Source organism: Octopus sinensis, linkage group LG7 (assembly GCF_006345805.1).
Source record: "Octopus sinensis linkage group LG7, ASM634580v1, whole genome shotgun sequence".
Taxonomy (NCBI): domain Eukaryota; kingdom Metazoa; phylum Mollusca; class Cephalopoda; order Octopoda; family Octopodidae; genus Octopus; species Octopus sinensis.
In genome coordinates, this window is record NC_043003.1 from 30,201,987 (window position 1) to 30,224,179 (window position 22,193).

Consider the following 22,193-nt stretch of genomic DNA (forward strand, 5'->3'; position numbering starts at 1 on the left):
TGAGAAGATCAAGATGGAACTGGGGGGAAACTAGAGGGGATATCCTAGGACAAGAGTAAGTGAAAAGAGATTATTATGGCCTGTGCCCTAGGAAGAGCCAAGGGCCTGAATGAATAAGTGGCTATGCTATAATTATGTTTAAACAGATGCTACTAATTCCATTGAGTCAGATTTCTCCTTCCCTGTCATTGCTCTGTTCTAAATATCATTCATTTATGTCTTTTCAAATATATTTGACAATTTGAACACAATAACCTACAAAGAATCTATTTAAATTAATGTTGGATTTTTATAATTAATCACTCTTCTTCCAAAATCACAAACTATATTTGGCTGAAAGAGCTGATGAAATGGCTTTTCAAGATTATTGGAATTTTAATCCACAGAGGCAAAAGTAACTGTCACAATTATCAACTGTTTAACATCAAAATAGTGACAGATGTCAGTGTGATCACATCAGATATTAATTTTATACCAAATTGAATCAATGAAGAGGTTTATATAAAGTTTAATTATAAAACATTATAACTTTATTTACACAAACCTTCTGTAAGCTAGTTACATAAACATATGTAAATTTACATTCAGTTCCAGTACTGTGTTGAAGAAAGTTCTGGAAGAAAAATGTTATGGCTGAATGAACATACGACTCTTGTCTACCTTCCTCCACTTTCAATACAGTTCTGTTGTATGTTTTATACTTCATGAAGTAATAATTTGTACAAATTCTTCCAACTTATTCTCTTGTTTTATGGTTTGCTTTTTATGTGCTTTTTGCTTATGATTAGTCAAAATCTTTTTCTTAGAGAAAGTTTTATCACAGATATCACAATGATATGGTTTCTCACCTGTGTGAACAGGTATGTGACGAGTTAAACTCTGATTATCATAAAATGTTTTACCACAAATATCACAGTGGTATGGTTTCTCACCTGTTTGAACACGTAAATGCCGAGTTAAATGACCATTCTGAAAGAATTTTTTTCCACATATATCACAGTGGTATGGTTTCTCACCTGTGTGGATTCGTTTGTGTGTAGATAATTTACTAGAGAATGTTTTTCCACAGATTTCACAGTAGTATGGTTTCACACCTGTGTGAGTACGTTGGTGGTTAGTCGTTTTACTTCTTCCAGAGAAGGTTTTCCCACAGACATCACAGTGGTATGGCTTCTCATTTGTGTGAATGTCCTTGTGGTCTATTCAAATCAGAACTTCGAGAAAATGTTTTAGCACAAATACCACACTGATATGGTTTTTCACCTGTGTGAATACGTTTGTGAATAGCTAATTTATCACTCTGAGAGAATGATTTCCCACACATATCACAGTTATATGGTTTCTCACCTGAGTGAGTATATTTATGTCTACTGAAATAACCATACTGAGTGAATGTTCTACTGCAAATAGCATAGTAGTATGGCTTTTCACCAGTATGAATACGTTTATGATTAGTCAAAGTACTGCTCTCAGAAAAGGTTCTGCCACAGATATCACAATAGTGTTTTTTCTTGCTTCTGTGTATACACTTGTGTTTAGTCATGTGGCAATTTTGAGAAAATATTTTACCACATACTGAGCATTTACAAACTTTCTGACTTGTTAAAGTACTCTTAGAGTTTAGTAATTGTTTTACTGTAAATATATTTCTTCTTCCAACATTTCGGAAACATTTTTTGTTTCAATATGGCATTTGATTGTGTGAATGTTTTCTTATTAATGTTCAAGAGATATGATTTCTTCTGTGGATCTACACATATTTGATATGTCATTAGTTTCAGGCTGTGCTTGATCACAAACCTGATTCACATAAAGTTTCACCTCCATATATTCCTTTATATTTTGTATGAAAAGTTTTAAAAATTTGATAAATTTTTCTGATACTTCCAAATAAACACTGAAGTATCAATGGTATTTCTTTTTCTTGAGGCAAAAAGTGATGCTTGATGAAGCCTGTAAATACTTCTGTCACAGGAAACAATTTCAAGATATTGTATTAGGACAGCTTTTTTTTCCCCTTGAGTTCAATTACTAGATATTACAAAAAAAAATATCTCAAATAACTCGAGTAACATTATATAAGCATGGCTTTCATTAATTTTCTGTAACATAAAATTTCATTGCATCGTTTTACAAGAATTTCTTTGTGGTGTCATAATATATTAATTTATACAAGTTCTTCCAACTATTTCTCTTGTTTTATGGTTTGCTTTTTATGTGCTTTTTGCTTGTGATTAATCAAAACCTTTTTCGTAGAGAAAGTTTTATCACAGATATCACAAAGATATGGTTTCACACCTGTGTGAACAGGCATGTGACGAGACAAACCCTGCTTATCATAAAATACTTTACCACAAATATCACAACTAAATGGTCTTTCACCTGTGTGACGACGTAGATGAATTGTCAATTGTGTGCTCTGTGTGAATGCCTTCCCACAAACATCACAATGACGAACAGGTGTGTGATAAGTTAAACTTTGGTCGTCAGCGTAAGCTTTATGCCCACGTATATGAACTCTTAAATGACCTCTTTGAGTGAATGTTTTACCACATATATCACAGTGGTGTGGCTTCTCACCTGTATGAATCCGTAGATGTAGAGTTAAACTGTTCTTATGAGAGAATGTTTTACCACATATATCACAGTGGTGTGGTTTCTCACCTGTGTGGATGCGTATGTGATAAGTTCGGTCACTACTGGTAGTAAATGTTTTACCACAAACATCACAGCTGTATGGTTTATATCCTGTGTGACGGTTTCTGTGATTAGTGAAAGTATTATATCCAGAGAAAGTTTTACCACAGATATCACAATGGTATGGTTTTTCCCCAGTGTGAATACGTTTGTGACTAGTCAAAGAAGTTCTTATAGAGAATCCTTTCCCACAGACATCACAACGATGTGGCTTTTCATTTGTGTGAACTGATTTGTGATTATTCAAATAAGAGCTTCGAGCGAATTTTCTACCACAAATACCACACTGATATGGTTTCTCTCCTGTATGAATACGTTTGTGAAGAGATAAACTGCCCATCTCTGAGAATGATTCCCCACAGATGTCACAGCAGTGTGGTTTCTCTCCTGTGTGAGTATTTTTGTGATTCCTCAAATGACCAGACTGTCTGAACCTTCTGCCACAAACCTTACAATGATATCACTTTTCATCAGTATGAATAGGTCTATAGTTAGTCAAAGTGGTTCTCTCAGAAAAGGTTTTATCACAAATGTCACTATGTTGTGAGAATGTCTTCTTACCAATGACAAAACGATATGGTTTCTTCTGTGCATCTACACACTCCTGATTAGTTATGTTATCAGATTCAGGTTGTTTTTCACATGCCTGGCTCTCCTCCAGTTTATCCTCCATGATTTTCTTACAAATATTAAAAATTTTTTTTATTTAATTTCAAATGTGTACTGAAAGAAGCTGAATTCTCTGAAACTTTTCAATAAATATTTACCATGTATTTTCTCTTACTGAGAAAAAAAAACATGATATTTGACGAAGTCTGTAGATGTCTCAATTGTAAAGAAACAGATTTAAGATATTTTATTGGGACAGTTTCTCTTGCTAGAATTCAATCTTGGAATTAAAACTCAGCAACTTGAAAACTGACTACAGTGCTCAAGCTATACAGATATGAAAGAGTTTCCAACAAAACCAATGAAATCTTCATGTTCCACAACTCAATTATAAACTGTTTACAGCTGAAATTTTAATTTCACGAAAAAATCAAGGTTATAATGCTGGTTGGTGTTAGTAAGGGTATCCAGCCATGAAAACACTACCAAAACAGTGAAACCTGGTGCAGTCTTCTGCCTAGCTAGCCCTTGTCAAACTGTCCAACCCATGCCTGCATGGAAAACAGATGTAAAATGATGATGATGAAAGAACAATCAATAAGTTTCTTGATGATGTCTGTATTCTGTTTTCAAAATCTGACAAAGTTCTTTATAAATCTTGAATCTGCAGTCACCATCTCAATGTTACCACAAACCCTGAAACAGAATATTAGAGAGTCAATGAAAAGGTAACAGAAAAGTTATTAGAGAGGAGGGACTTGACCAGAGACATTAACTGTTAGAATAATAAAGAAAAATCAGAAAATGTCTATATAGGAAAGACATTTATCAAAACTCTAAAGCAGGGATAATAGTAATGAGATACACATACATAAAAATAATAACAGGAGCTTTTGGTGGAATTAAAATACAGAATGTTTTTAGTTTGGTTATGAACACTCAGAATACCATTACTATGAAAGTTAAGTTAGTACTAACATATTTAATGTTGGGGAAAAGAGAAAAGCAAACCCTAAAAATAATTAACTTGTTAAAAAAAGGAAACAACAACAATATCCAGTGACTAATATCATATTATTTTAAATGAGTTTTAAGCCTATTACCACCTCACCAGCAATGTACAGATCTCACAGTATATGCTAAAGTCATGATGGCGAAACCACAAACTTTATACTATATACTTGGTTATACAGTGGTTGGTGTAGAGTAGTAGAAATGTTTAGGCAATAAATAACTCAGGGATATCAATAGCATATAAAATGTTTTGAACTTCTTATAAAATATACTTCACATATGAGGTTATAATAAAGCTGAAACATGTACAATTTATTCAATCATGAGACAATTCCTGAATCTCAATCAAGTTGTAATGATATTAAAGAAACCAGTTCTTATTAACCAGCCAGCCATAAGGAGAAAAGCCTGTAGCATCATTTGGTAGCTGGAGTTTTGTAGTAGTACTATAAAATGCAACTACAATTATTTGCGACAGGAGACCAAGTCACTCTTGTAGGAACTTGTTAACACTCATTCTCATTGTATTCATTGGAATTTCATACATTTGCAGAGATTGTAAAAGTTTCAGCAAAAAGATGAATGTTTGTAACATCATCCTGTCAAACTGCAGTTGTCAATGGCAATTAGCATCAGTTTCAACTTGGCTTAATTTGCAATGCAAGTAGTATCATTTCAGCATATTATAATGGAAACAACCACCCGGAATGCCTCTACGACAGTGCAGTTACGATTGGGTTCACATCGATGAGAAAGGCACAATCCAGGGAGGAGTGGACAGCGTGCTGTGACCAGCGGTGTCAAATGGACACCCGACGGACTGGTCAGCCAAGGTGAAGGTGATAATGCATGTGTATAAAGACATTGTGAATTTTTAAGTATTTAAGCGAGGCACTCCATAATCTAAAGATTGCCAAATAGTTACGTGTATGCTTCGCTGATGAGCTCATAATAATGGAGATAATTTTAATCAGTTACTAATGATTTTTTCTCACTGTCATCATCATCATCGTTTAGCGTCCGTTTTCCATGCTAGCATGATATATATTCATCATCATCATCATCATCATCACCAGCATTTAACATCCATGCCCAGCATGCTAACGATTCTGCCAGCTCACTGCATTAACTTGACTGAATATTGCTGTATTAAATGAAGTACGTCCCAAATTCCTAATTGAAATTTCCCTTTATGTCGGGGAAACAAAGTATATCACTAACTGCAATCATTAGAAGCATACAAAAAGGATCGGAAAGATAATTTTTGAAGAATTTCATTAAAAATCTACCCATTTCTCTTAGCTAAATTTTATTTACGTTTTTTCTACACTAACGTGCTTTCGCTGTTACGAAAGTGTGGCTGGTAATTCGAAGCATTAATTAGTTCAGGTTTAAAATACATCGTTTAGTTAGTGCTATATTATAAAGTGGAAGTTTACTAAATAATCGTGTCTAAATTGTCTCTTAAGAGCCACAAATCTGCTTGTTTCTAAATATTATTACACCTAACAGTAAGAAAAAGAAATAAAGAAAACAGTAAGTTGTCAGCTTATTATTGAATATTATGTTTTAATATTTGTAATGCAAATATCTCTTGTAACAAATCGCAATATGTATTAATGCTATGTTTAATCTCCACTTAAAAGTTAAACATCCGTGATATTGAATTTTAGAAACTACTCACCAGCACTAATATTGGTGATATTGAATTATTTGTTATTAATCGTCACATATTGTCACAATATTCTCCATTGTTATTATCTCAGTGAATTTCATTGAATTTATTTCAATCAAATCAGTTTGTAAGTCTGTCTTGATACCTTGCATACACCCAGATTTGGCGCTTTCTTCGTATGCAGGACGTTCATCCGAGTAAAAAAGTATTTATCTTGTCAAAAGTAAAGTGTTTTCCCTGAACGAAAAGTGAAAATGTTATTTAATTTATTGCTTTAACTTTAGATAACATTATCGAAAAGAAAACATTTGTTAGAAATCGCTACACTTTGGTCGACAAGAAATTGTGAAGTGTGTGATTTATTTGATATCGCATTTATTAAATTATTGACAGGAGTTTGAACTGACTGTCATTTAAAAGGGTGTTCTTTCGTTTTCACCCGCCTAAACGTCAAATGGATCGGCTGGTCATTCGCTAATTTCCGTAATTTTTTTTTATTTCTTTTGTTTTCATGACGTGTGGAGGGCGTCATTTCCTTTGAAGTGAGAGGAGAAAGTGAAAGATGTATGTACGTGTTTATAAAAGATAGTGGGTGTACGAGTGCGCGCGCGCGCGATGCGTTCAGCATACAAACACACATGTACAACCATTATCTTTCATATATACGTACATACATATGCATGCACCTTTTTTGTATGCATGTGCATGTGAGTGCAGGTGTGTGTTCTCTTGTATGCATTTTTCTACACAATCGTGTGTATGTATTTATTCTTTTATATTTCAGCCTAAGGCTGTGGCCGTCCTGGGCCACCGTCAGTGTCATCACTTTTTTAATGGCCAATCCTATGTGATTGGCTTTTGATGAAGGAGGAAGTTTGACACTGCTGCCTCTTTTGAGTTTCTTGCCTTGGATATTGGTTCATGTGGGATTTTGGATAGCAAAAAGTCAAGTTGTTTCTTGAAAACTTTTCCCTCCACTCCATGGTGAGCCCTGAAATGTTTTGGCAATGCGTTAAATAGATGTGGGTCCTTGAATCCGAAGCTATTGCAGTACATGGTCCTCACCTTAAATGGGGCAGCTGGAACCTTTGGAATAGTGCAGTGACATCCAATTTGGGATCTGGTATAACATGATTCCAAATTTTGGTGCCAGTCCCTCCAGTACCTTCTGCCCAAATATAATTGCATGCCTCTCCCGTCTTCACTCCAGGGAGTATAGTTGTAGCTCTTTCAGTCTCTCCCAGTAGCTCAGCTGTTTCATTGCTGAACTGCCTCAAGTTCTACTACTAATCCAACACTGTAGGGTGACCACAGTTGAGAGCAGTGGTCCATAGGACCAGCATAGTTTCTGGTTAGTGACATGCATATTGCTTGGTTACATGTGACTAAGTCTCTCAGGTGCTGTGTTTTGTGTTGTTGGGACGTTACGAGGCCCCTGATGTTCAGCAAGCATACTGGTGTGACATATAGGGTGTCAGTAGCGGCCATTGGTTTAACATATGCAGAAGTGCGAGAGGTGACCACCCTGGATCTCTTGTTGTTTGAGGTGGTCGCGAATACAGGTATGTGTTCCTCACACAGGATGTTTGGTGAAGCCAGGTTAGCTGCTTTACAATCTTTTGTGCAACCTACAAAAAAAGCCTGTTGTTCAACAGCCACTGTCTGCACTGCATCCACAGTTTCTTTCCTCCTGGGATCTGTGTGTGGTGGTCTTCGGGCAAGTGGAATAAGTACCACTCACATGGGATTTGAAATGAGCAAATCTGCAGCCTATCCCTATGTTACCATTCCAGCAGGTACTCTTTACATAGAACTTGCAGACTGGTTCGGTTTCCTTTTTTAACAGAAACATTGCCTTTGCAGGCAAAAAAATACATACATGAGAACACACACACCTTCACTCGCTCTCTCTCTCTCTCTCACACATACATAAAAAAGATGCATGCATATGTATTTATGTATGTACACGTATATGAAAGATAATAGGTATGCGTTTGTGTGACTGACTACAAGTACATAGAGCTGAACACAGTGCACACAAACACACACACACAGGTACACACATGTACACCCACTATCTTTCATATACATGTTCATACATCTTTCATTTTCACCTCTCACTTCAAAGCAAATGTCACCTTCCACACATCACAAAAACAAAAGTAAATAAATAAGAAAATCTCACTGAAATGAACAAATAATCATATAATTGAATTTTGACGTTTATGCACGTGGAAAGGAAAGAATACCCTTAAAAGTTCCAAATCTCATGAGAAAAGAAGCGGCAGGGTTAAGTATCAGTTGAGTACTACTGGGGTCAATGCAATCGACTTACCCACTCCCCGAAATTGCTGGCCTTGTGCCAAAATTTGAAATCATTATCATCATCAGCCCTGTACAGGACACCATCAGTAGAGTATTGGCAGCGTCATTGGAGCCATTTGAAATGGAAACTTCACTCTCACTGAGATCATCAGCAATGTCTCCAGGAACATCATTATTTTTCCTTTCTTATTTAGTTTTCCTGTGTTTCACACAACTGAAATTAGGATTCTGAAAGTAGTTTTATTCACTAAAATTTGAATTTTACACACACACACACACACATGACTGGATGCATTCGGTTGGAGTTAATTGTATTTAATAACAGTTTGTCTCAGCTGCACATTACTTTGAACATCTGATGAGGTGGATGTATCCTACACCCATGAAACTATGTTATCTAAGGCCGGATCAAACTGTCTGTTATAGTGTGTGTGTGTGTATGTTTTATAGAGTCAGAAATTACATAGTGCGCTAAAAACTGTAATTTCTTTAAACATGTATGTCTTAAGCAAAAATGCTTAGTAATTGTGAAAACTTATGATGTAATTTCAAAGAAACAAGATGATATAAAAACTGGCTTTCTTGAAATATCAAAACGAAAACAAAATGGTTTATAATAGAAAAAGATACTTTGATTTTAAAAGAATATGCATTACGAGAAGGAAAAAGGCATTTTGGTGACCTAATGATATCTAAGAATCAGTGGAAATTATGTTTGCACCCAATGAAGTAAATATGTCGTTTCTGTCTTGGTATTTCAAATGAGCCATGATGTGGATATCTGTCATCATAAAACTCATAAGATATAAATAATGATTCTGTGGTCCCATGTTCCCTTCATATCTTGCTTTACAATCCATCCACTTGGTATTGACATGCCATTATCCACCTCTATTAATATTTATTGTACTCTTTTCCTTTCTGCTACTCTCTTATCCCAGTCATGGTTTCTACTACTGCACTATTGTTTTTGTCTTCCACCCAACCTAGTTTTTCTATTCATCACCTCAACCATGTAGACCTGAAGACAAGAACACATTACAGCATAAGTGCTGATTCCTCTAGTAACCTACCCAGAACATTGTGTAAAGGGGTTTGTGAGCAAACAGAGACATAAGGTTGAGGGGACCCTCATAGTCTTGTCAAAGGTATGACAAACTTTAGTACTGGGGCCTTGATAAAATGTATCCGGTACACTGTAAGAGTGGTTGGTGTTAGGAAGGACTTCCAGACAGAAGCCATGACAAAAATGAAACTTAAGAATCAGATATAGGCCTCTAACCTATCTAGGTGGGCAGTAACTATAAGTAAGAACTGATATGGTCCATGACAACCCATACAACCCGTTCTAGCATGAAAAGCAGATGTAAAACAATAATGATGATGACACATGCACATATGTATATACGGTGTACCCAGTCTTTACATGTGTCGGATGTGCAGGTATGCTAGACACCAGGAATGCACAGAAAATAGACTCCCTCAAATATCAGAGATGATCCTTAGAAGTAGTAGACAATTTTTGTTATTTAGCTAACCAAGTTAGCAGTGGTGATTTTTGTTCCGAAAGCATTAACTGCTAGAATAAGAATGGGCTGGGCAAAGTTCAGTGAACTACTACCTCTGTCATTAACATAGGGCCTCTTCCTCAGAGTGAGAGTGTATGATGCCTGTGTACAAGCAGCTATGCTACATGGCAGTCAGACATGGACTGTGACTACTGAGGACATGCAAAGGCTTGAAAGATATGAAGCTAGTATGGTCTACTGGATGGGTAATGTTAGTGTACATATACGACAGAGTGTAAGTGATTTGAGAGAGAAACTGGGTATATGAGGCATCAGATGTAGTGTGCAAGAGAGAAGATTGTACTGATATGATCATGTCTTGTGTATAGATGGGGACAGCTGCTTCAAAAAGTACCAATCTAATTGTGGAGAAAACTTGCAGAAGGGGTTGCGGCAAAGTGATGAGAAAAGATCTTCAGCATCTGGCCCTCACTGGGGGGATGGCAAAGGACCAAGACGTCTGGCAGTTTGCTGTACTTGAGAAGACATGTCAAGCTAAGCAAAATCATGGTTGTCCTTCCATACAGGCATGACCCCCTACCGCTGATCAATCCTAATCTTGAAGGCTCATGGGTGCTGGTGCCATGTAAAAAGCACCCAGTACACTCTGTAAAATGGTTGTTAGGAAGGGCATCCAACCATAGAAACTATACCACAACAGACATGTAGCCTAAGCAGCTCTTCAGCCTGCCAGCTCCTGTGAAACCATCCAATCCATTCCAGCATGGAAAATGGATGTTAAATGCTGCTGCTGCTGCTGATGATGATGAATATATATATATATATATATATATATATGTGTGTGTGCAATGAGAAAAAAATTATTAGTAACTGGTTAAAATTATTTCCATTATTATGAGTTCATCAGCGAAGCATACACGTAACTATTTGGCAATCTTTAGATTATTGAGTGCCTTGCTGAAATAGTTATCGTTCACAATGTCTTTATACACATGCATTATAATATGTTTAAATGATACTACTTGCATTGCAACTGAAGCCAAGTTGAAACTGATACTAATTGCCATTGACAGCTGTAGTTTGGCAGGATGATGTTACAAACATTCATCTTTTTGCTGAAACTTTTACAATCTCTCCAAATGTATGAAATTCCAATGAATAGAATGGGAATGAGTGTTAGCAGGTTCCTACAAGAGTGACTTGATCTCATGTCACAATTAATTAAAGTTGCATTTTATAGTACTACTACAAAACTCCAGCTACCAAATGATGCTACAGACTTTTCTCCTTATAGCTGGCTGGTTAATTAATAAGAACTGGTTTCTTTAATATCATTACAACTTGATTGAGATTCAGGAATTGTTTCATGATTGAAGAAATTGTACGTTTCAGCTTTATTATAACCTCATATGTGAAGTATATTTTATAAGAAGTTCAAAACATTTTACATGCTGTTGATATCCTTTATAACCAAGTATATAGTATAAAGTTTGTAGTTTTGCCATCATGACATTAGCATATACTGTGAAATCTGTACATTGCTGGTGAGGTAGTAATGGGCTTAAAACTCATTTAAAATAATATGATATTAGTCACTAGATATTGTTGTTCTTTCGTTTATTTAACAAGTTAATTATTTTTAAGGTTTGCTTTTCTCTTTTCCCCAACATTAAATATGTTAGTACTAACTTAACTTTCATAGTAATGGTATTCTGAGTGTTCATAACCTTACTAAAAACATTCTGTATTTTAGTTCCACCAAAAGCTCCTGTTATTATTTTTATGTATGTGTATCTCATTACTATTATCCCTGCTTTAGAGTTTTGATAAATGTCCTTCCTATTGTGTCTTTCCTTTATACACATTTTCTGATTTTTCTTTATTATTCTAACAGTTAGTGTCTCTGGTCGAGTCCCTCCTCTCTAATAACTTTTCTGTTACCTTTTCATTGCAGATTCAAGATTTATAAAGAACTTTGTCAGATTTTGAAAACAGAAAACAGACATTATCAAGAAACCTATTAATTGTTCTTTCATCATTATCATTTAACATCTGTTTTCCATGCTGGCATGGGTTGGACAGTTTGACAGGGGCTAGCTAGGCAGAAGATTGCACCAGGTTTCACTGTTTTGGTAGTGTTTTCATGGCTGGATACCCTTAATAACACCAACCAGCGTTATAACCTTGATCTTTTGTGAAATTAAAATTAAAGCTGTAAACAGTCTATAATTGAGTTGTGGAACATGAAGATTTCATTTGTTTTGATGGGAACTTTTTCCTATCTGTATAGCTTGAGAACTGGAGTGAGTTTTCAAGTTGCTGATTTTTAATTTCAAGATTGAACTCTAGCAAGAGAAACTGTCCCAATAAAATATCTTAAATCTGTTTCTTTACAATTGAGACATCTACAGACTTTGTCAAATATCATGTTTTTTTTTTCTCAGTAAGAGAAAATACATGGTAAATATTTATTGAAAAGTTTCAGAGAATTCAGTTTCTTTCAGTACACATTTGAAATTAAATAAAAAATTTTTAAATATTTGTAAGAAAATCATGGAGGATAAACTGGAGGAGAGCCAGGCATGTGAAAAACAACCTGAATCTGATGACATAACTAATCAGGAATGTGTAGATACACAGAAGAAAGCATATCATTTTGACATTCGTAAGAAGACATTCTCACAATATAATGTCCTTCTTACAAGCATAAAGCTTAAATATTCCAAAATGTGTAACAAAACATCTGTTAAAAACCGTTCATTCTCTAAGGGTGTTCAGTCAGATCAGACTGATTTTGAATGCTTAATTTGTGGTAAAATATTTTCTCGGAGATGTTATCTGAGAAGGCACAGAACTATACACAGAAGTATTAAACCATATCGATGTGACATTTGTGATAAAACCTTTTCTCAGAGCAGCACTTTGACTAATCATAGACGTATTCATACTGATGAAAAGCCATATCATTGTAAGGTTTGTGGCAGAAGGTTCACACAGTATGGTCATTTGAGTAGACACAAGTATATTCACTCAGGAGAGAAACCACACCGCTGTGAAATCTGTGGGAAATCATTCTCACAGATTGACAGTTTAACTCGTCATAAACTTATTCATACAGGAGAGAAACCATATCAGTGTGGTATTTGTGGTAAAACATTCTCTCGAAGCTCTTATTTGAATGTTCACAAATCAGTTCACACAAATGAAAAGCCACATCGTTGTGATGTCTGTGGGAAAGCATTCTCTGGAAGAAGTACTTTGACAAATCACAAACGTATTCACACTGGGGAAAAACCATACCATTGTGATATCTGTGGTAAAACTTTCTCTGGATATAATAGTTTGACTAGTCACGTACAAGGTCACACAGGAAATAAACCATACCACTGTGATATTTGTGGTAAAACATTCTCTAGCAGTAGTAGACTAACTAATCACATACGCATCCACACAGGTGAGAAACCATACCACTGTAACACCTGTGGTAAAACATTTTCTCAAAATAGTCATTTAACTCAGCATGTACGGGTTCATACAGGTGAGAAGCCACACCACTGTGATATATGTGGTAAAACATTCACTCAAAGAGGTCATTTAACAATTCATATACGTGGGCATACAGGTGAAAGGCCATATAGCTGTGATATTTGTGGTAAAGCTTATGCTGACAACCAAAGTTTAACTCGTCACAAGCCTGTTCACACAGGTGAGCATCCACATCGTTGTGATGTTTGTGGGAAGGCATTCACTCAGAGCACACATTTAAAAATTCATCTACGTGGCCACACAGGTGAAAGACCATTTAGTTGTGATATTTGTGGTAAAACCTTCTCTGATAATCAGCATTTAACTCGTCACAAACCTGTTCACACAGGTGAGAAACCGTATGGTTGCGATATCTGTGATAAAACTTTCTCTATAAAAAGGAGTTTGACTAATCACAAGCAAAAGGTGCATGCAAAACAAACCATAAAACAAGAGAAATAGTTGGAAGAACTTGTATAAATTAATATATTATGACACCACAAAGAAATTCCTGTAAAACGATGCAATGAAATTTTATATATTACAGAAAATTAATGAAAGCCATGCTTATATAATATTACCTGAATTATTTGAGAATATTTTGTAATATCTGAACTTAAATTATATATCAGTGTTGTAATATGTAGTAATTGTTAATATTGTAAACCAATCAGTTGTATCAAATACAAGCCAGATGGTCGAGATGATTGAAAAATTCTTTAATGAAATTATACACACAGATTGATTAAAAAAAAAAGCTTCACTGTAATGTTTTCGAGTTATAATTTTTTTTACAGACAATCATATGTTGAACATTTAATTTTTTCCCCCCAGTTGTACATGTAACAATATTAACATTTATATGGTACAATGTCAATGTAATTTCCAAATGAATTGTAATATTTTATAATTAAACTTTATGTAAATGTAATTCACTTTACTGATTCATTCTGAATTAACTTTAATATCTAATTTGGTTACTCAAAATTTTTTCACTATTTTAATACTATGAAATGTTTACAGTTGTGTTTTGGGAGTTCAAAGTTGCCATCTAGGAAAAAATCTATTTCATCTGTCCTTCCTACTACAGCGTGTGTACATGAAAGAAGGGTGATTTTCTGTAAAAATTGAACTTTTACTGAAAGAAGCTCACTATATGCTGCAAAGAATATAAAAACAAAATTATAAAGTTACGAATAGTCATGAGTTTGGAACAGACAATGTAAAAGTTAGATGTCCCTGAAAGGAATTAGAAAAATATGTTATGGATTATAGCATAGTGAAGTACTAGATACAAATAAAACATAATATGTTGTAAAAGACTTATTGTACAAGTATAGCAGGTCCCCCAGCCATGCAGGGGGTAATATAACAGTAGAAATGTGAGGTAGAAGGGTTATCAAAGGTGAGGACTTTTGAAGAGGTAAAAAGTGTGTAATGCCAAGAAATACCTAGACCCTAGGCTGGATGATACATGCCAGGTGTGCCTTGCTAGAAATTTGTTGCTGTTTTACATTAAGGTGAAGTGTTTCAAATTGTATAATAGTATATATATATATGTGAATTACAATGTCACTGTGGGGAAAGTGTATCCAAAATGATATGGATGTATCAGTGTCATAAGTTCTTAAATAAAGAAACTGAAGGTATAGCAAAAGCATAGTTCTATTGATATAAGCTGAAAGTCTAGCTGTAGTGATCAATGTGAGTTTGTTAATAAAACAATTGAAATGACAAGAAAAAGTTATAGTTTCCTCACAGATTGTTCAGATATAGTTTCCTCACAGATAATGAAGATAGGGTGATGTTAAGCTAATTACTTAGTTTATGAGATTGTATAGTATGGTACTTTTGAAAATGATTGGATAGTATCATGTACTGTGAGAAAATACAAATGTCAGTTAACAATGGTTGTAAGTAATCAGGAACATTACTACAAGAGAGTTAACACTTGAGAATGTAGTTTGACTTTGTATAAAAACATGAACTCTTGGATTCTATATATTTCTTGAAATAATTGCTGGAAGTTAGTAACCCAGCACTAAGATGACACCTTGGTTTTTGGTATTTAGAAAATGTCTTCGGTAGGTTTCCAAGTTAAATAGACTGGTGGACAATGAGAAATTAAGATATGTACAAAGGTAGAAAAAGTAGTTAAGGGTGTATTTAATGGTGCTGTGAATAAGACAAGTAGTTAATAAATCAGCATTGTTGCAAGAGTTAACTAGAAATTAAGTTCCATCATTATTTCTGTCTAGATATGTGTGTGTACCATTTTTTGCAATAGCCCATACTTGTCTGAAAGGCTCCTAAAAAATTCATTTGCTGAAACTAGAGAAAATCTTTTAGAGATGTAGCATTTGCTTAATTCAAGTGCTGAGGTAAAAACATTATTCCTTATTCAGTAGCATGAATGTTATAAAATTTTCTAACATAAAAGATAAATATATAAATGAGCTGGATTCTTTGAGATGTTAAGAGTAATTTAAATATATTTGACTTCATTTGCATATGTAGTTGGTCATTTTACCAGGAACTGGTGCTAAATGTTTTGACACTTTGAAAAGTTATGCAATTAAAATAAGTAGTGTCTGCAGCATTATATATATATACATACACACACACACTAGAGCATTACCTGTCATTTTCAAAATATACTTTTGCCCTCATCCATGCATAATATCAAAAAATATGACATACAATAATAATTTAACTTATATCAAATTTTATTTTACGTATACAAAATGATGAAATGATTACAAATTTTCAAAAGAAATATATTTACCTTAAAATTAGGTAAAGCAAATTTTTTTCATTTGTATATTTGCAATAAATACATTGTTTTCTAAATTTTCTCAATACGATAGCAATCCACTTCATCACAAACCTATCTGCAAAATTTCATAAGAAGTATGTGCTTTAATCAGAAAATTATAAGACAATCAACCTGCACCACATATGTTAACTCTGTAGTTGTCCTTTACTTTCAGTATACAATGTAAAGTGTAACTTGAGAGAAATCAACTAACCAATATTTATATCAAATATTATTGTATATATATGTATGTATCATCATCATCAGTTTAATGTCCACTTTTCCATACTTGCATGGTTCAGACATAGTTTGTTGAGGGAGATTTTGTATGCCTGGATGCCCATCACATCACCAACCCTCACTTCTTTCCATTAAGGTCATATTTCTTTGTGGCCAGATATGTTTTCATGGAAGATAAGAAATGAACATCATACAACAGTAATGCTTAGTTTACAACTGTTAGTGATGTTCAAGGAAGGAGAGATACAAACACACTTCATCATCATCATCAACATTTAACTTCTGTTTTCTATGCTGGCATGGATTGGACAGCTTGAGGGGAACCGGCAAGTCAGAGGCTGCACTAAGTTCCATAGTCTGCTTTAGCTTGGTTTCTACAACTGGATGCCATTGCTAACACCAGCACCCATACCAATACTTTTTACATGGCATCTTGATTTTAGAATCTCAATTTTGTTGTGGTGGATGGGTCTTGTTGATTATAGCAATATGCCACATATCTCAGGCCTCTGTCATCTTCATAAGGCTCAGCATTTTGAGATTAGCCTTCAATACTTCATCCTATTTCTTCCTGGGTCATGCAACTATCCTCATCCATCCACATTACACAACCAAACCAGCATAGTCTCTTCTCTCGCACACTGCATATAATACCTCTTATCCCAACTTCTCTCTCAATACTCCATTGCTCTGTCGCATATGCACACTGACATTGCATATCCAGATGAGTATACCAGCTTCATTCCTCTCCAACCATTGCGTGTCCTCTGCATTAAGAGTCCACTTCTCACCACCTTGTAGCATCATAGTTTGTACACATGCATCATGCAAAACAGGTAACAGCTGTCTGAACTTTCTTCATCCTATTCTTATTCTAGCAATTACACTTTTTATACAACCTCCTCCGCTGCTGATTAGGTTACCTAGGTAGCAAAAATTATCTACAACTTCCAGAGAGCCACTTATACATTTGAGGAAAACAGTTTCTTGTGTATCTGGGGGTCTTTATAGCTTCCATACATCACCCACATGCTAACACTGCTTTCTCTGTTAACCTTCCTACTATTCTACTGCACCTCTTGTGTGTCCACAACTTGCACTAGGTTCACTGAAAGGAATTTCTGCCTACACATCAAGCAGGGCCATTTACTGGAAGGGTGAAGGATCCTGTTCGATCTCTTGCTAAGACCTTGGTCTTTGCTAAGTTTACTTTAAGACCCTTTGATTCCAGATTCTGTTTCCACACCTGGAATTTTGTTTCTAATTCTGTTCCAGATTGTGCTGAGAGCAAGATCATCAGCATATAGTAGTTCCCATGAGCTTCCAGTCTTAAATTCCTGTTATGGCCTGCAGGACAACGATGAATTGCAAGTGGCTGTGGACCGAGCCTTGGTGAGCACCTGCTTGTTCACTAAATTCATCGCTGTACCGAAGGCCAACTCTTACATTACCAACAGCACCCCTGTACGTGGTCTGTGCTGCTTTTAAAAGCCAATCATCTATCCCTAGCTTCCACTTCCTTTGAGTCCAAAATATCACTGAGTGAGGTACTCTGTCAAAGGCTTTCTCTAGATCAACAAATGCCAAGTACAACAGCTTGTTCTTTGCTAAATATTCCTCTTGCAGTTGCCCGACTATGACAATATTATCTGTGGTACTTTCTCCTGGATTTCATCTGATCTAATTCCATTCCTAATTAATTGGGCTATAACTCTCTCCGCCACTTTCATCACCTGGTCCAGTAATTTGATGCCTCTATAATTACTTCTATTTAACGCATCTTCTTTGCCCATGTAACAGCTGACTATGATGCTGCTGTGCCAGTCACTTGGGATTATGCCTTCTTGCATAACCTGATTAACTATACGGGTAACTAGACTGTATCCATCTGTATCAGTTTACTTAAGCATCTCAGCAGTGACTCCTGATGGACCAGGGGCCTTCCCTGTTTTCATATCTTTAATTGCCTTATCTATGATGCTGTTGTAAACTAGGCCAGCTGGTACCTCTGTTGGGTTCACATGAGGAAGATTCCCTTTCTCCCATTCATTCTCTGCATTTAATAGTTTTTCATAGTAGCTCTTTCATACCATTTTCTTTTCAGGATCACTAAGAGCAAGTGTACAACTATCTGTACACACTTCTCTCCCACAACATCTCGATTATCTCTAACACACTGTGTAGCAATATGGAACACATCAAGTATCTGATCTTTGTGCTGCAAGACATTGGCAGACCTCTTTCCTTCTGCATCTGCCTATCTGATGGCTAGTCTCTCTTTTAGCTATCTGATATGGTTCTTTGTTACCACCACTCTTCCAGTCTTTCCAATCCCATCTCTTCTCTTTTATAACTTTGTTGGCCTCACACTTCTACTACCATGTCACCCTTGATCTGGTGGAAGCTTTGCTCCAACCACAGGTTTAATCTGTCATCATCAGTACACACACACAGACTTCTTTCAGTTTCTGTCAGCCAAATCCAATTACAAGGTTTTGGTTAGCCCTGGGCTATAGCAGAAGACACTTGCCCAAGGTACCATGCTGTGAGAATGAATCTAAAAGCAAGTGGTTGAGAAGCAGACTTCTTGGCCATACAGCCATGCCTGCATGTGTAAATTTATATTCATATTAAATGTGTATTATATTTAATATTTCACTCAGTCATTGCTGTTGGCCTCAAGAAGCCAAGCTTCTATCTCTTATTCAACCTTTGGACAAGTAATGGAAGTGAGCACAAAAAATATACTATTTATAGTCTTCTCCTCTATTTCATCATCAAAATTATTTTACTGCATAGTTAGCTGAAATTTATTAGTGTTTAGGTATGACAAACTAAATAAAATGTACTGAGATTGACATTCAAAAGCCTCCAGCAAATTTTGATAAAGCTATCATTACCCCATCTCAGTAACATCTTTAGTCAGCTAAACACACTCTGTCTCTACCAACATCAAGAAGAAAACATCATTCGCCACTGTTTCATGGAGGCTCAATGTTTGTGTGTAGCAGCAACATGATTTCATATTCATTGAACAGAGAGGGAGCTTTATATTATTGTATGGATAGTGATTGTGTCTTCTGGCTGTTGAAAGAGACTATGCTGTCATGATTCCATTAGATTTTCTAAGGTTTTGTTCAAGGACAGCCTAGGTGTTTGGCTATGGATTATATTGTGTGAAATTTATTACTAAAATTAAAAATAATTGTAACACAAATCAAAGAACGGATGAAAATGACATTTCAATGTTTTAACATTCACTTTTCAATACTTATATAGGTCAAATAGAGTATATTGAGGTGGATTTTCTATTGCCAGATACCTTTCCTGTTGCCAACCCTCATCTGATTCCAAAGAATGTAATATTTCCCCATGGCCTAACATGTTTCCACTGAATATTAGAAGTCACTGGAACAGCTTGCATGACAAACACATGATGTCAAGACAAAGAGACAAACATACATATTTATAAGACAGGATTCTTTCAGTTCCTGTCATCTGAATCCATTCTGAAGACATTGGTCAGTCCGGGAGCACAGCTCAAGATGCCACATAGTGGGACTGAATCAAAAACTATTTGATTGGGAAGCAAACTTCTTAACCACACAGCCATGCTTGCACCTACTATTAGCAGATTTAATTAGGTCTACAGTATTTCCCTCAACTATCACGGGTGTTACATTCCAAAACCTCCCACAAAAATAATTAAAAGCTAAAAAATATAAATACCTATCGGCCACAGAAACCTGCAATATACTGAGGGGTCCACTATATAAATTTACATATATTAACGAGAAAAATCCATTATGTACTGAGTGCGCGTTATGTCGACCACAATATGGCAAAGGACTATTATAGTATGGCAGTTGGTTTTGTCTTGTCCTCATAGGTAGAAGTTTACAGATTGGAGGTTGGTAAAATAAATGCAAGCAATATCCTTGGGTGATTATTGATGCTATTTAAACCCAGGTACTTCAATCAAGAGACATATAGTCTAAAGCATTCCAACTATGACCATCCAGTTTTATTTCAGACACTGTGTCTAGGAGTAGATTATCCAACGTGTCTTATTTTTATAAGATATCAGAATGTGATTTGAGAGGTGCTTGATTGTTATTTGTAGCAGGTTGAGTAATCTTATAGAGACTCTTTGTTGATTTGAATATATTGGGGTTGACTTAATCAACTATGTCCTACCCCAAAACATTTCTGGTTATGTGCTTATCTATTTTTACTTGTCCCAGTTAATTTATTGTGGCTATGCTGGGGCACCATCTTGAAAAGTCTACCTGAACAAATCAACACCATTACTTATTTTTAAAGTCTGGTACTTATTCTATCAGTCTCTTGTGCATAACTGCTAAGTTATAACAAACCAAAGCCAGTTGTCAAGTGTAGTGGAGGTTACAAAGACATATACATACATATGACAGTATTCCACAGTTTTCATCTATCAAATTCACACACAAGGCATTGGTTGGCCGGGGATATAATAGAAGACATTTTCTAATGTTTGGGACTGAACCCAAAACCATGTGGTTGCAAAGCAAGATTTTTAATCACACAGCCAGAAATCCTTTCTACTATAGGCACAAGGCCTGAAATTTTAGGGAGCAGGTAAGTTGATTACATCGACCTCAGTCCACAACTGGTATTTGTTTTATCAACCCTGAAAGGATGTAAAATAAAGTCAACCTCTGTGGAATTTGAACTGAGAACGTAACATGGACAAAATTCCACTAAGTATTTTGCCCAGTGGGTAACGATTCTGCCAGCTCACCACTTTGAAACCATCAAATATCTACTGCATTAATGTTCAGTGAAGGCAGGTGTTGAACTCACAATTGTAAGTTTGTGGTTTCAATTCCCAAACTGGATAGGGCATAGTGTTCTTGAGCAAAACACTTCATTTCACATTGCTTCAGTCTACTCAATTCAAAAAAAGTACCAGCAGCATCTGGAGTTTAATCCTGCAGCAGTCTGATGCCCTTTGAGGGCAGGGTAAGGGGTATTATATCCGCCTGGTCATTTTAAAGCTATGGATACAGGGATAAGTTCTAGTCTAATGTACTTCTAGATTTGTGACAAATGCTATTCACTTTTTTTTTAACTTCTCCATATCAACATTTCTGATAGCCTGTTTACAAATGTAAACAGGCAAAACGTTAAATTAATTAAAGATAGATCAGCTAGAAATATAAATAATATAGCCCTTTTGTTACCTTGTTTCTGTTGAAATATACCACCTTATAATTCATTTTGAAAATTATGAAGAATTAAGTAAAATAATTTTATCAATATTAAGTTGGTATTTGAAGCATAATTTAAATTTTTATATAAAGTAGATCTCTTTTAAAGAGGAAGTTTGTATCACAGAACTAGGGGTAGTCTTGAGTGGAATGATATCAAAAGGGTTAAGGAAAGGGTAATTTATTAATCAGGAAACAGTATACAAACTCCATTGTTTACAGTAGGTTTTGACCAGTTTAACCCTCTAGCTTTCAGATTATTCTGTCAAATGTAATTCACATTGTTTTCAATTTATCCTGCATTATCTTGTAGCTGTGAGATTATATATATTTTTAGATTAACATTGTAGGGTAGGCATGAGAGGCTGGATCTTGCCAGTTTGAACATAAAATAGGAAGAATATTTTGGCTGGATATGGCCAGTTTAAATGCTAAAGGGTCAATGCTTATATTGACACAAATACTTTTGCATTCAGTTGCAAAGGATTCTGGAACAGTAGAGAATTTCAGTCTGA

General features: G+C 35.4%; 2 protein-coding genes across 6 annotated transcripts in view; one reads left to right on the forward strand and one right to left on the reverse strand.

Moving 5' to 3' along the window:
• The window catches only part of LOC115213851 (zinc finger protein OZF), a 42,236-nt gene extending 28,066 nt beyond the window's left edge, over nucleotides 1–14,170 (forward strand). For 3 of the 5 annotated variants that reach the window (XM_036504343.1, XM_029782790.2, XM_036504342.1), the window contains one exon: nucleotides 12,700–14,170. In XM_036504343.1, coding sequence (XP_036360236.1) covers nucleotides 12,700–13,836 — 1,137 coding nt within the window. In that variant the 3' untranslated portion in view covers nucleotides 13,837–14,170. Of the gene's footprint in view, nucleotides 1–5,426; nucleotides 5,857–11,803 lie in introns of those variants that run through there. The other 2 variants (XM_036504344.1, XM_029782814.2) reach the window with 2 other exon arrangements.
• The window catches only part of LOC115214080 (zinc finger protein 62 homolog), a 433,795-nt gene continuing 412,149 nt past the window's right edge, over nucleotides 548–22,193 (reverse strand). The window contains exons 6-7 of the mRNA XM_029783125.2: nucleotides 2,299–3,092; nucleotides 548–932 (exon numbers count right to left, since the gene is read on the reverse strand). Coding sequence (XP_029638985.2) covers nucleotides 703–932; nucleotides 2,299–3,092 — 1,024 coding nt within the window. The 3' untranslated portion in view covers nucleotides 548–702. The remainder of the gene's footprint in view (nucleotides 933–2,298; nucleotides 3,093–22,193) is intronic.